General features: G+C 39.3%; 2 protein-coding genes across 2 annotated transcripts; one reads left to right on the top strand and one right to left on the bottom strand.

Annotated features, from left to right (window-relative positions):
• Positions 1-41: 41 nt before the first annotated feature.
• On the bottom strand, positions 42-2,708 carry LOC145737879 (3-hydroxy-3-methylglutaryl-coenzyme A reductase-like). The gene is made up of 4 exons (XM_081992720.1): positions 1,349-2,708; positions 911-1,189; positions 426-860; positions 42-369 (listed from the first exon to the last, which is right to left on the bottom strand). Exons 1-4 carry the CDS (start codon positions 2,706-2,708, stop codon positions 152-154), a joined length of 2,292 nt encoding a protein of 763 aa, XP_081848846.1. The 3' UTR covers positions 42-151.
• A 278-nt stretch (positions 2,709-2,986) lies between these two features.
• Positions 2,987-5,493, top strand: LOC145737884 (uncharacterized). The gene is made up of 4 exons (XM_081992726.1): positions 2,987-3,619; positions 4,447-4,544; positions 4,895-5,062; positions 5,115-5,493. The coding sequence occupies exons 1-4, from the start codon at positions 2,987-2,989 to the stop codon at positions 5,251-5,253; spliced, it is 1,038 nt and encodes a 345-aa protein (XP_081848852.1). The 3' UTR covers positions 5,254-5,493.
• The last annotated feature ends 8,863 nt before the right edge of the window (positions 5,494-14,356 follow it).

A 14,356-nucleotide genomic window follows, 5' to 3' on the forward strand; every position in this document is an offset into this window, starting at 1 on the left:
TTGAATATTCAGTTAGGCTGATAGATTTTTACAAAATGAGGTAAATTAAAAATGTCTTTATTGTACACTAGATAAAGTAAGAACATAATATTTACACAAGATGCAGCTGCTGTAACAAATCTGTCAGTTAAAAGTTTATAAAAACTGACCCTCAAATTTGACTTGGTGAGTAAAAGGATCTGTTGTACTTCAGATGGCTTTTGACGAGTTGTCCTGAAGCTAAAGCGGCCATTAAACTTAACTCTCCGGCTAAAACAGCCCCGCACACGATTCGAGCTAGTTTTTGGGCGTTTTGGCCCGGATTACTAGGATGGGGCCCTTTCACCCCCAACATTTCTAAACAGGCAGCCTGGGGAGGCAGTACAGTCCCTGAAAAATTCATTACTAAGCATTCCAGCTACGTTTCAGAACAAATCCCCACTAACCCCCTCCAACAGTGCCAATTTCCACGCTGGGCATTGTACAAGAAATCAAGAGGTCCTCGTCCCTCTCCCCGCACGGTTCCATAATGGTGATGCAATTGCTGCTGGTGACATTTTGGGCCGGATCCTGACCTGTAGCTATGTAGATGGCTGTGACTATATTAGCGGCGTGGGCGTTGAAACCACCAATTGAACCTGCCACAGCCGATCCCATAAAGTTTTTCGAGATGTTCAGATCGGCCAACGCTTTGGCGGAAGTTTTCAGCACTGACTGCACTACACTGGCCGGTATGGTGGCCTCGCACACTACAGATTTACCTCTTCCCTCGATCCAGTTGATGGCGGAAGCCTTTTTGTCGGTGCAAACGTTCCCGCTCAAGCTGATAATCTCCATTTCGTTGAAATGCGTCTGAATGAATAATAACGCTTTTTCCGCTCCTGAAAACCAAAGTTAACCGAAAGTCGGAGGGTTTTAAGTGTTGTGGTACCTTTCGAAACCATATTCATCCCCATTGCGTCACCAGTTTCAGCAACGAACCGTAGAAACAGGTAACGACCGGCCATGTGAACGTTTACGCGGGACAAACGAGCGAATCGGCTGGTTGAGTCGAAGTTTTCTTTGACCGTAGAGAAATTTTCAGGGTTTTTCAACCAAACTGCCGCCTCACTAGCTCCAGTGATTGACCGGAAACGCACGACTGGTCCTCGAGTCATTCCGTCAGCGAAAATACGCGATTTTACTCCAGTTTTCTCCAATGCACGACAACCTACAAAATTACTCTTAAATCCTAGCAAATTCTGACCATTAACAGGACAAATTATAATAAAGGAAACCATTACAAATCAATGATCTAGACAAAGATGGAAACATTTGATGTAATCTGACAGTTGGTCACATGACTTCAATCAGCCAGTAGTACACTTACCTCGGTTTGTACTGGCAACCAAACATCCTTCAGTAGTCGCCATTGGTATGTAGTACAAATCATTGTCCAAAAGCAATGGACCGGCCACGCCCACCGGTACAGGGACGTATCCCAACACATTTTCGCAACAAGCGCCCATCACAGGCCCGTAATTGTAGTTTTTATACGGTAAATTGTCCAGGCAAGTTTTCGCCATGAGTTTTTCGATGATTTTCCTGCGGATTTGCACGGCTCGTTCCAAATCGCCCACCGTCTTCTCCAGAGCGTAGGGAGGGATGTGTTTGGTGTCCACCAGGAGGACGATTTCGTCGTCTGTCAGTTCAGAGGCTCCGCTTTCGGTGCGGTACAGTTCGAGGCAGCTTTGAAGTTTCCGATTCGTTTTTGGTTCGATCGGCTGTTGGATTTGGGGCTGGGGTTGGATTTTCGGCTCTGAAAACTCCGGTTTGGGCTCAAAAAACACAAATTTTAGTATTAAAGTCAATACTAAGATCAGTATAACCAAATGATCTGCAATTTGCACTGTTTGTGTTACAATAAAAGTGTAGACAGGACTTGGGTCGGTACAGTTTACATCTAGGAACCAACGACTATGTAAATGCACTGCAAGCAGCCCAAAAGACATAATCAACTTAACTCTTTGTACAGCAGGGTTGCCAGGTTCTTCCAGTTTTACTTTAACTTTTTCACTGAAACAAAATCGCGTAAGTTCCAGTGATAAGCTCAAGGAGGCGGGGTAAAAAGTCATAAAAATTACGTAATTCACTATGGCGCTCAAACAGGCATAGTAAGACAACATTTCTAAGCGTTTCACCCCTGATAAGGTCCCTACCCCAATTACTAAAGTCTCCACAACCGTGTCCAAAGTTAATGAGGGCCCTAACACTGAAAAACCTCGCGCTATCTGCTGAACCACTTCTTCTGGGGTAGACGCAGCCAAGGCAAACTGAGCCAAAGTGGCAGCCCTGGACAGATCCATTAACAAAGGAAAGAAAAACAGCGCGTCCTTCAAATCATACAAGTCCACTTTTAACACTTTAAGCAACATGGAAGTGAACACAAAACTGGAAAACGCCACAAACACCCCAGCTACAACTAGAACATAGGTTGACCCCAATTTCTGGAGGTGTCTGAACTGGTGGTACCCGTACAAAATCGCCAGACAACGGATTAGGGTCATCAAGACCATGTCGGCCCCCTGAAATTGCTCATCGGTACATCCAAGGCAGTTCGACTGATTGCTTTGGGGCGCCGTCTGCCTGTCCAAAGTTAAGAAACACGTAACCAATCCAACCACCGTCACTATCACTTCCCAAGGATGCTTAGCGCACAGCGCCCCATAAAAATGAAACACTCTAGACATTTTTGATATGAGGGAGGGGGCGAAGCCCTACACATCCACAAACAGACACAACAAATTTCAGTTCACACTTGACATTTGAGGTTATGTTATGTTATTATGACATTTGAGGTTAAGTTCAAGTAAAAGGTCACGTGACCATGTTTTTAATGTGTAGTTATTGAACACGTGACCCAGGTGAAAATTTCTTTGGTTGGCAACACTAAAAGTTAGGTTAGTGCTAGACTTGTTTACAAATAGTTTGTAAGTTATTCCTGTGTTTTGAGTTATTTTAATTTGTTATGTCCCCCGAAATGAACCCTCCCAACGTAACAAAGCGTAGCAAAAAGAAATCCCCAGCTAATTTAAAGCAAAACTTTGATTTGAACTTACCCAGTTGCAATTACTTTCCCATGACACCTTACCCATCCTACTCTAACGTTATTAACGGTTATTACCCATTTTTGAGCTGCCCTAACCCTGCAGAGCCCATGTCCTTGCCAGTGTACCCTTGCAGTTTAATGTCGCGGCAACCCTCAGCAGTGCTGGACCAAACCTACCTGGAAGGCATCGACTATTCAAGCTTACAAATGGATTTACCAGCAGAAGCGGACGGTGAGGACCCTAAACGGCGTTTCTCCGATCCAGGCCTGCCCAACGACAGCGAGTCAAGCTCAAACTGTTCAGAAGATGCTTCTCTACACAAATTGAAGCAACAGATTGCTTGGCTGAGAGACAGCAACGCTAGATTGTCTAGAGAAGTGATGGAGATGAGAGTGGAACTGAATTTCCTGAAACAACAACAAACAAACAGACACTATGAACCTGGATTGCTGGCTGATCTGATTAGAGAGGTGAGAGACGCTGCCAGGATAAGGGAGGATGCCCTTTTGTCTAGAGTTAAGCATGTTATGGAGGAGAAACAGTTGAGTGTGGTAAGTTTTAAGAACAGTGAGTTTCATACAAAAGCTAGTTTATGTTTAGTTACGCTAGGTGGCAGCACAGGTTGTGATCTATCATGAATTGAAGCTTACGCCACTAGATGGTGCCACCGGACCATTTTTTTCTAATAATTCCTTTTCCTTACCTAGTTTACTGTTTATATTTATTTTAGAGACTAAATATTGACTTACTAGTGTAGTTCAGTTCATTCATCAACAAAACATTTCGTTTGGTTTTAATCCTGATTAAGGTGGATTGATCACCTGACTCAAAATGTCTTTAGTAGTTGAGGGTCAATAAAACTGACCATTGGGTATTAGGGCCGGAAATTTTATTTCGCACATTTAAAATGTTTTATTGTATTCAATTCTTTTTGCCACCCACAAAGAATTCTTTTACACCAGTCACGTGACAATTGTCAAGAAAAAAAAAACCACGGCAGGGTTGCCAGAATTGTATTATTCCCATCTTCTCTAATCGGGAAAGATAAATATGCCTAAAGTGGCCGCAAAATAGGGCTACGAAATTTGATACACCCTTACCCCCTCACCGAGAACGACCAATCGGGTTGTTTATTTTTGGGGGGTTTCAGGTTACTCCGGATCCGCAATCCGATACCCCGTGGCGACCCCTAATGGCTTTTTACTTAACGTGAGAGGTCTAATTTTAACCGACCTATTATCGTCGGCCCGAAATCCTGCTCTGTAATTGGCCAACCAGACGGTTGTTAATAGGTTAAAAAGGAGCACCTTTAAAATCTACTAACCACCTTGATTTTAGTGTTAAAAGTGCAATGTTGCCAACTGTATGTTTGTTTCAGAGCCAACTCAGCTTAGCAATGGAAAAAGATAAAAACACGGACAGGATCGCAAAATTGGAGGAACAGTTGAGGAACTTAACAGTTAACGGAAACTCAAGGTAATCCTCGTTTTGAATGGTTGGCCGGCACGTTTTCCAGATTTATCTCCGTGTACGTTTTTTCGATCAAATTCCGCGGCTTAGTTGCGGTTTTTATCAGTTTTTTGAGGGTTCTCGCAGACCGTCGGCCGTTCGCGATAGCGCCCGGAACATGTCTTATCTTGCCCCATATACAATCTAACCCCAGACAACCGGCAGAGGGCGGAAAGGGAAAAGAGGCGCTAACGCAAACAGAATTTCGTTAGGGACGTTTTTCCCCTAACCTCATCACTTTTTCTGTTTGCCTTTAAACATTCCGAACGTCCATCCTCCTCTATGGTTGTCATAAATGACAGCTGACTTGTTTACAGATCTGACAATTGCACCGCGACCAGTTTAAACTCATCAACGGTAATTCCAGATGAAAAACTGCAATCCGCTCGACAGGTTTTGGATTTGGAACGCGAAACTTTGGAATTAAGACGGGAACTGCAGGATACAAGAAACAAAAAAGACGAAGCCGAACAGAAAATGTTAAGGTTGGTGTTTGAAACGTTTAATGATTGACGCACAAGGAAATATTGTCATCAGGTTGTCCAACATGCTACGCAGAAGCGAACCTCCTGAAGACGGTTTATTAAGGTCGGCTGACAGTCTTTCCACACTTACGACGTCATCAGTTGGACAGCAACCCAGGGTCGTATTGTCCGGACCCGTTACCAGTCTGTAACTACCCTTAAATCGTTTAATCAAGTGCCTTAACTTTACACTGTACTGACACTTTTAGGAAAGTTTTGCTGATGACATTCCGTTTGTCCGTTTTAGTTTGTTAGTAATATTTGGCAACATTGCTCGTGTATAGCATGACTGACTTTTGATTATTTTTTCTAGTTTTAATTGCACTTATTTTAATTCATTAATTTTATATTAAACCACTTTAATAAAACAATATATTTTTCACAAAAAAAAATTGTTTTTTTTGTGTAAACGTAATGAAGCTAGGCAACTAGATCAGTTTTGGATATTGAGACAGCTGTCAGGTGAATCAAAAAAACAACAGGACCGTCGTTTTAAATAGCCCGGTAAATTGAAATTACTCCACTAATTCACTATGTAACAGAAGGGCTAAATAATACAGAACATACCACCCCCTCCGCCCTTTAGCTGGTGGTGTTTATTCAAGGGGCGGCATTATTTTTAGTGCGAACTAAGTGTCGTGAATATCTCTGTAAGCCGGCATATTTGTACAAGCTTAGTCATGTCGTGAAAGGGACTCGGACATCCAGGACCGGATTAGAGGGGACAACCGGAAGATTTACAACTGATTTAAAAACTGTTATTTTCCGGGCTAAATTTGTTAAAAATTGCAACACTGCATGGGCGCTTTGTTCGATTTAGTTGCCGTTTGTCTGTATGGCAAAACGGTTAGTACGGCCCTGTAGCAACGCAACCAACCCTCCTGTCCCGCTATATATGTTGTAATATAGGGTGGATCGAAATGGGGACCAATTATCGTCTCATCCTTCGTCGTTTTGATCGCGTATGTGACGTACCCCACTGATAACGATAACGTTTTGATTCCGTCAAGTCATCGACCAATTATTATTGTTAATTTATTGATGATGCGCACCTGGCTGACGGTTTTAGACGATTTCAAACGAAATTTGAAAACCTGCAAAGTTAGGAGTTAACTAGGAACATTTTTGGTATCGTGCAATTTTTTTGTAACTTTCACCGTTTTCGAGTTATTTAGGAAAAACTGTGTGGTGCAACAAATTTACACATCAGTGAAATTTGAATACTGTTAAGGACAGTCAGGGACAAAATCGCTTGTAAAACCCACTTGGAGTGACCGAATCATGTTTTCAAGCACATTTTTGGAATCCTCATTAAATTTCCTATCTGATGACATAAAAAACAGTACAAAATCAGGTAAAGTCAGGCAGAAAAGTGGGGTCAAAGTTTGTACTAGAAACACAATTTCAAAGAACAGTCAGAGACAAAATCACCTGTAAAACCCACTTTGAGTGAGAAAATGATTGTTTTAAGCACATTTTTGGAATCCTCATTAAATTTCCTATCTAATGACATAAAAAACACTACAAAATCAAGTAAAGTCTTGGAGAAAAGTGGGGTCAAATTTTGAACTACTAGAAACACAGTTTGAAAGAACAGTCAGAGACAAAATCACCTGTAAAACCCACTTTGAGTGAGAAAATGACTGTTTTAAGCACATTTTTGGAATCCTCATTAAATTTCCTATCTGATGACATAAAAAACAGTACAAAAATCAAGTAAAGTCTTGGAGAAAAGTGGGGTCAAAGTTTGAATTACTAGAAACACAATTTGAAAGAACAGTCAGAGACAAAATCACCTGTAAAACCCACTTTGAGTGAGAAAATTATTGTTTTAAGCACATTTTTGGAATCCTCATTAAATTTCCTATCTAATCACATAAAAAACACTACAAAATCAAGTAAAGTCTTGGAGAAAAGTGGTGTCAAAGTTTGAACTACTAGAAACACAATTTCAAAGAACAGTCAGGGACAAAATCACCTGTAAAACCCACTTTGAGTGAGAAAATGACTGTTTTAAGCACATTTTTGGAATCCTCATTAAATTTATTAAATTTCCTATCCAATAACCTGAAAAAATATTACAAAATTTGGTACAGTCAGGGAGAAAAGCAAAGTCAAAATTTGAACTGCCAGAAACACAGTTTGTTATTTAGGAAAAACTGCTTTGGTGCAACAAATATGTAAATCAGTGTTGAAATTGTGGTGTGAAATTTGAACACCCTGTAACTCAGTTATTTTTGGGAGTTCAGGGAGGTAGAACCACTCAAATTAACTGTCTTGAGCTGCTCTTTTCAGCGGTAAAGAGCAAAAAACTTAAAAATTGCATACAGGATGACCAAAAACAGTCAATTACCAATTATTGACAGTAACAAAGCTATTTGGGTGTAAAACAACCTGCTGTGGCATTTTTTGACTGTTTTGACGTATTTGACAAATGTCATAAGGAACAATAGGACACTATTTACTGCACTGTCAAAGTAAATTGACAAATCTGACTCATTTCAAGGAAACATTGATGTCACGTGACTAGTGTCAAATTACGAGTTACAAAACTAGCATTTTGTTTTGTTTTACATTTTGAGCAAGTTATTAAGAAAATTATGAATCATCCTGTATAATCAAACTGTATGATGTACAGGGTGAGAATGGTAAAAAAAAGCAGAAACTACCATCTTAAATACAAAGTAGGGCCCAATCTGTAGGTTATAGTATGTACAGGATAACCAGAGAGTTAATAATGTTGACTTTACTAAAAACCCAAATTAAACAGAAAAACCGATCGAGTAACGCACGTGAAACTACCTGTGGTACCACTTTGTGTTGGTACCGCCTTAAATAAACCCAGTTATTGTTTTTGGGGGTTCGTCAAGTGCCCAGGTGGAATTAAAAACTCAAATATTTACTCAAACCCCGAGACCACCCACCTTGACTAAGTGTTAACTGAAGAAACGTTTAAAGGACTGGCAATCCAGTGACGTACCATAAAACCATCATGGGTTCTTGCTCTGAGGATTTTTCCGGTTAATCTAACCGCATAGTGGGTGGTGCAAAAGGCGTACGCCACTGCTTTAGAACCGGACGACGTAAGTAAAAAATTATTCTCTTCGCGACTGCATTAACACGTTTTTATTAGTGTGTCCTCCGACTGTCATAACCTCACTAATTCGTTTATATGGTTTTGTCGGTTTCAGAGAGACGACGGCCTACCTGTGGTCTGTTAACGTACCGAAAATACACCACAATGCAAGCAGAATATTGCACAACAAGAAAGTTTATTGTTAAGTCACGTGACTTGAACTTGACCAAAAAATGACACCAAACTGGTTTTTTTAAGTAACTCCATTTTGAGTAAACGTAGCTTTGTTATTAAAGGAGATACAAAAAAGTGTAAAGAATCAAAATTGTAGGAAATTTCATCCTCTACAGGATTGTATTAAGGAGTTTTTGCCCTTAAGGGCCTCCTTAAGGAGTTAGAAGCCCAAAAAGTGACTAGATGCACCAAACTGTTTTTTTTTTAAGTAACTCCATTATTAAAGGAGCTACAAAAAAGGGTATAGAATGAAAGTTGTAGGGAATTTCATACTTTACAAGATTGTATTAATATGTTTTTGTAATGTAATCACGTGACCAATGGTCTGATCACGTGACATCCGGTGTGGCAAACTGTCACTTAGTACTACTACTAAGCGCGTTCACCATTTTGGCGCTAAAACTTGCTCACTTAATTAATTCTGAAAAATCAAACTTTCCTACCTGCCCCTTTTAGGTGGATGGCCAAAAGGGCCTTACCAAGAATTTGGCTAAATTTACGTGGAATTTCCCCCGAAAGCCGAAAATCGCACATAAATTCAATCAGTTCCGGTCATGAATCATTTGGGATTTTGGCGTTATCAATTAAATTATCCAATTCCGATTAATCATCTATAATCGGGATTTTTTCATTTTTCTGTTTGCCTAATCGATATCGATTTCGGATGGACCGAACAAGTTAAGTAGAAACTCGCTTACGCCTTTATTTGTTGAATTTGAAATTCGATTACCCCATCAAATCAATCAAACTTGTATGTAATTTTGATTTAAAAGTCGATTTCAGCGTGGTGTACACTGTTTGCTTATTTGGTTGTTTACGTGCCAGCTAATTAAGGAAATTTCGTATACTAAGGCGACTATAAAAAACACTAGAAAAACTTATTTAACCGGTAAATTCCAGCACAGTGGCTAAACTAAAAAGCGACCATAGGAAAACCGTGTAACTGACAGAGAAACGTAGGTAATTGCATGCGCGGGAGAAAGACAGAAAACGAAAAAAGTACCAAGTAGGCCATATTTTCAGTACGCTGTTGCCAAAATCCAATACCCTCGACAAACTTACTTACGGCGTTTGACAACAGCGCGCTAAAAATATGGCCTACTTGATATTTTTTTCGTTTTCTGTCTTTCTCCCGCGTATTTAATTATCTACGTTTCTTTGTCCGTTACACGGTTTTCCTATGATCGCTTTTGGATTTACCACACCTGTATAGACCCTTAGAAAGTAATTTTTTTTTAATTACCATTTTTATGCAGATGAAACGTTGCCACATCTACCCAGAATGCTGGCAGTTCGAAATTATTGTAAAAATATACAAGGTTTTTGATTGCACATTTAGAGAATTCTTGCTAGATCTGACAACGCTGTGAAAATACGTTGGAAACAGCTTGCTATACAAACTAGCTAAATAAGCGATTTTTGTTAATCATCCTGTATAAGGAAACATTTAGAAGCTTCTGGTCATTTTTGAAAATTATGTAAACGATTGGCAACACTGTAGAACTGTGATTAGAAGTAATTTTACGAAATTTGTCAATTTGGCACCAGTGGAATCATTTGGAACCAACTAGAAAACGATCGGGTTGGCAACACTGTCAAAAAGTTAATTATTGATTATTTCTAAGTAATTTTAAGAAACTGTCCAATTTGTCAACGTTGAAAAAAAATTAGGTAAATAGTCGGTTTGGCAACACTGCACAACTGTTAAGTACAACAAAATTAAGTAACTAGTCGATTTAGCAACATTGTAGAGTAGAACTGTGTTTAGAAACTAGTGAAATTCGAAAATTAGGCAACACATTGATGTGGCAACAGTGCCAAAATGTGATTATCGTTAATTTCTCTAACTAATCTTAGTAAACTGGTCATTTTGTTGAACTAATTAAAAAATAAATAAATTGTCAGTTTGACAACACTGTAAGCAGATGATTATTATTCGCTTGTAAGTAATTTCGAGAAAATGATCAATTTAGCAACATCACTGTCAAAAAGGCAATTTTCGTCCATTTTTAATTATAAGCATCTGAGCAATTTGGCAACATTGCAAAATAATTTGAAACAAAATTAATGGTCTTAATTTAAGAGGCTTTGACATTTCTTAAATCGTTCTAGAAGCCTAATACAAGTCACGTGACACCCGCAAAAAATCTTTCCATTCTAGTACAGTTTCTATTGCAAAAGTCACGTGACTAATCACAACCAAGTAATAAACCAAAATAACAGTGACGGTGATTGGTCAAAAAAAAGCAGCTTTTAGCTACCTGCTTTTTCTTGACCAATCACAAACTACAAACACTGTTGCAATTTATTGCTCTACGGATTTGACGTTTAAGTCATTGGCAACGCTGACAGATGTACTGTCAAAACATTGATCTAGAGGTCACTCAAAGTTCAATGTTTCTGCGATAGCACTTGGAGCATCGTCTTATCGATCAGGGCCCCTTTTGCATCGAGCCCTTTAAACAAACAACCCCGCACCTATATAATAGTCAAACAGTCAATTATCTACTTATTTTCGGCCACGATGAGACTTTTCCAAAGAAAATACGTTTTTCTCCCTACAGTTTGGGAAAATTCCCACTTGAATCAACATGGATTGTGCATGAAGACCACGTGACCTGACACGTTATAATATTTTTAAAGTGTGTTGGATCAATCAAGCGCGACGTAATTAAATTAAGGTCTCATCCAGACACGTGACCGCTGGCCGCCCACATCCGACCGGAAATACTTTGGAACGTCACTTCCGACTTTTTTTTTACCGTAATTGACCTGTAATTTCCCGTGGTAAAATCCACTTTTCTTTTTAAGGGTCCAACAAATGACGTCATCTGTTTGCCCTGGTTGTGATGAAACTAGAAAATTCACTTTTCTTTTTAAGGGTTCCGTCCAACAAATGACGTCATCTGTTTGCCCCAAACCCAAACTTATCTCCTTTCTCGTTTATATGGTAGTTAGTTTGTTTATACAGAGTGATTCACTCTGGTCCTTTAATTGATTGTAATTAAAGTGTGTATAGAGCAAAAAAATGTAACAATAGGCAAAATTGGATTATTTGCATTAACAAACACACACACACACACACAAGTGGTAGCATTTTATTACCAGGCACTCTAAACGGTGGAATTAAAGCCAAATATTGATGTTTGTCAAATAATACACTTTGCTTCTACTAACCGACGTAATAAATAAATAAATAAATATATAAGTTAATTACCTATATTAACTGGAAATACAAATATAATTAGTTGAAGATTAAAAACAAGTTTACTGTTTGCCTGCTCTCTTTGTATATTTGTGATTTTTATGGTTTTATTGTAAGGAGATTTTAAATAGTTTTTTAAATATGCGGCCCTTTTTCACGTAAATATGACGTATCGGTTGTACTAAATGAATATGCATTAAAAAAGGGCTCTGAACGTAAAAGATAAGGGGGCCCTCTCATTGAGTCGGCCGACCCAAGAACGTGACTTATTCAATGCAGATTAGCGCCTAAATCGATCACTTTTAGGGTTGCTTTTTCAAATATTCACTCACTTTGACCTGTCATTTTTGACATATATACAAAGTGGTCAATTGGCCAAAAAAAAAGCAGCAGCTTGCCTGCTGCTTTATTATAAGATTCTAGAAGCCTCTGGCACTCTCTCAAAATGGTTCCAGGGGACATTTTCAAATTTTTCCTAGAGGCTTCTGGCAATCTTTGTAACGTTTTCAACAACATCTAGAGGCCTCTAGCAGTTTAAAACAGTTCTTGAAAGATTTAGAACATTCGTAGAGGCCTCTGGCAAGTTTAAAACAATTATTGAAAGGTTCTGAATACTTACAGAGGCTTCTGGCATTCTTCGGGAGATTTTCAATGGTATCTAAAGGCGTCTGGCACTGCCAAAATGGTTGTAGACACCTCTAGGCAGTTGTAAACAATTCCTGCAAGGTTTGAAGGCACTTTTTGGAAGGTTTTCCACAGTATTTAGAGGTTTCTGACACTACACTACAATGCTTTGACCTTTGACCCGTAAACATTTTTGACAATCCCCAGAAATGTCATTTCTTCTTCTTTTCGTATTTAGCAAGATTTTATACCCAGCCTACTGAGATTTCCATGGATGTTGATTTTCTGAAATTGCCTACGTGCTAGTAAGCAACAATAATAACATGTTTATATAAAAGTATTCGAGTTATTAATTAGGAAATGAAAGAGAGAGGCCGTTCGGTCAAGTATACTCGAATCGGGTAAGGTACGGAGGCCCCCGTCCACTTGAAAACCATTTTAAAAGAAGCCGGTAAAAGGACTTGACGCTTCATTGTTCGTTTGTAATTGCGCGGTTGCCAAGCCACCCACCGCGGCAACGCCGCCCAAATCAGTAAAAGGTTTTATTCTTCGAATCAATTCACACCATCATCATCGTCCTAAAGCAAACAAAGAGCGCTACTGTTCGTCTTTTTTACATGTACACGACCATGAGATTGAGATGAGGATCAATTGTACAGTGGCGTGGGCGTTCACTGGAGAGAGGACAGTCCAGTCATTGCACAGTGTTGCCGTTTGTCAGAGGCAACGTTGTCAGATTTTTTTTGTTGACGTAATTTGACGGAAATCCTCTTTTAACAATCCAGCATTCAGAATAAGGTTTTCCGTCGGATCGGAATGTTTTTCAGAAATAACCCGCTAAAATGATTTGATGACAATTTGAAAGTAAGTAGTGTGACAAGTGACAGAAACCCACACTAAATATGAAAAGAAGAAGAATTTTGACGTTTCGAGTGAAACTTCAAAATCTGGCATATTTACGTGTCACAAGGGTCAAAACAAGAGTATATCCAGTGTTCAAAACCTTTTCAGTTTAGTTTAAATTGTCTTAAGCCTACTAAATAGTAGTGAAAATCTGCCAGAAGCCTCTATAAGTGTCCTGAATCTTTCAAGATTTGCCAGAGGCTTCTAGATACTGTTGAAACTGTCTTAAAACTTGCCAGAGGCCTCTGGAACCATTTTGATATTGCCAGAAGCCTCTAGATGCTGTTGAAACTGTCTTAAAACTTGCCAGAGGCCTCTACAAGTGATTTAAATGTTTCAGGGATTGGTTGAAAGTGCCAGAGGCCTCTGCAACCTTTTTGACAGTGCCAGTTCCTTCTGGATACTATTGACAACTTCCCAAAGAATGCCAGATGCCTCTATAAGTATTATAAATCTTAAATTATTTAAAACTTCCCTCTGGAACCATTTTGACATTGCCAGAAGCCTCTAGATACTGTTGAAACTGTCTTAAAACTTGCCAGAAGCCTCTACAAGTGTTCTAAACCTTCCTGAAATTGTTAAAACCTGTCAGATGCCTCTAGGTACTACTGAAAATCTTCCAATTCTTTGTTTCTGTCAAAATTTGACAGCCATAACATCTGTTAACAACACATTAAAGATTTGAGCTATAAATAACTCTGACAACATTGTTAATTGGTTACCAACCCGTCGGCATGTGCGTTATGCATGCAAAGTTTTATAGACATTTCCTGATGGTACCGTGCAAGTTGTATTAAAATGACGTCATAGCAATTTATGGTAAAATTTGATTTATAGTATATTGTTTTATTAAAAAAATAAAAAACAGGCAAATTAAGTGACTGAACTAAAAAATTAGGTTCTGGGGTAAGTAAAAAATTTTACCTTAAAATTGGACATTTCCAATTATTAAGCAACTAAATCACTAACAACTATAAAACTTCCGTTCATTTAGTTGAGCTAAAACCACTAGTTCGGTGGCGACGTTCCAGGTGGCGCACCGACATGGACACGCCCCCCATTAGCCCCCACCGTCACGACCATCAAACGCACAGACGCCGCGGACCAATCGCGCCCCGCCAGTCGCCATGGCTACCATATCACTCGGGCTGTGATTGGTGTCGCTATGACGACAACCCCACCCTCTCTCAACTTTGTAATATTTGATTATACC

Source organism: Ips typographus, linkage group LG14 (genome assembly GCF_016097725.1).
Source record: "Ips typographus isolate SLU linkage group LG14, UJ_Ityp_2.0, whole genome shotgun sequence".
NCBI lineage: Eukaryota > Metazoa > Arthropoda > Insecta > Coleoptera > Curculionidae > Ips > Ips typographus.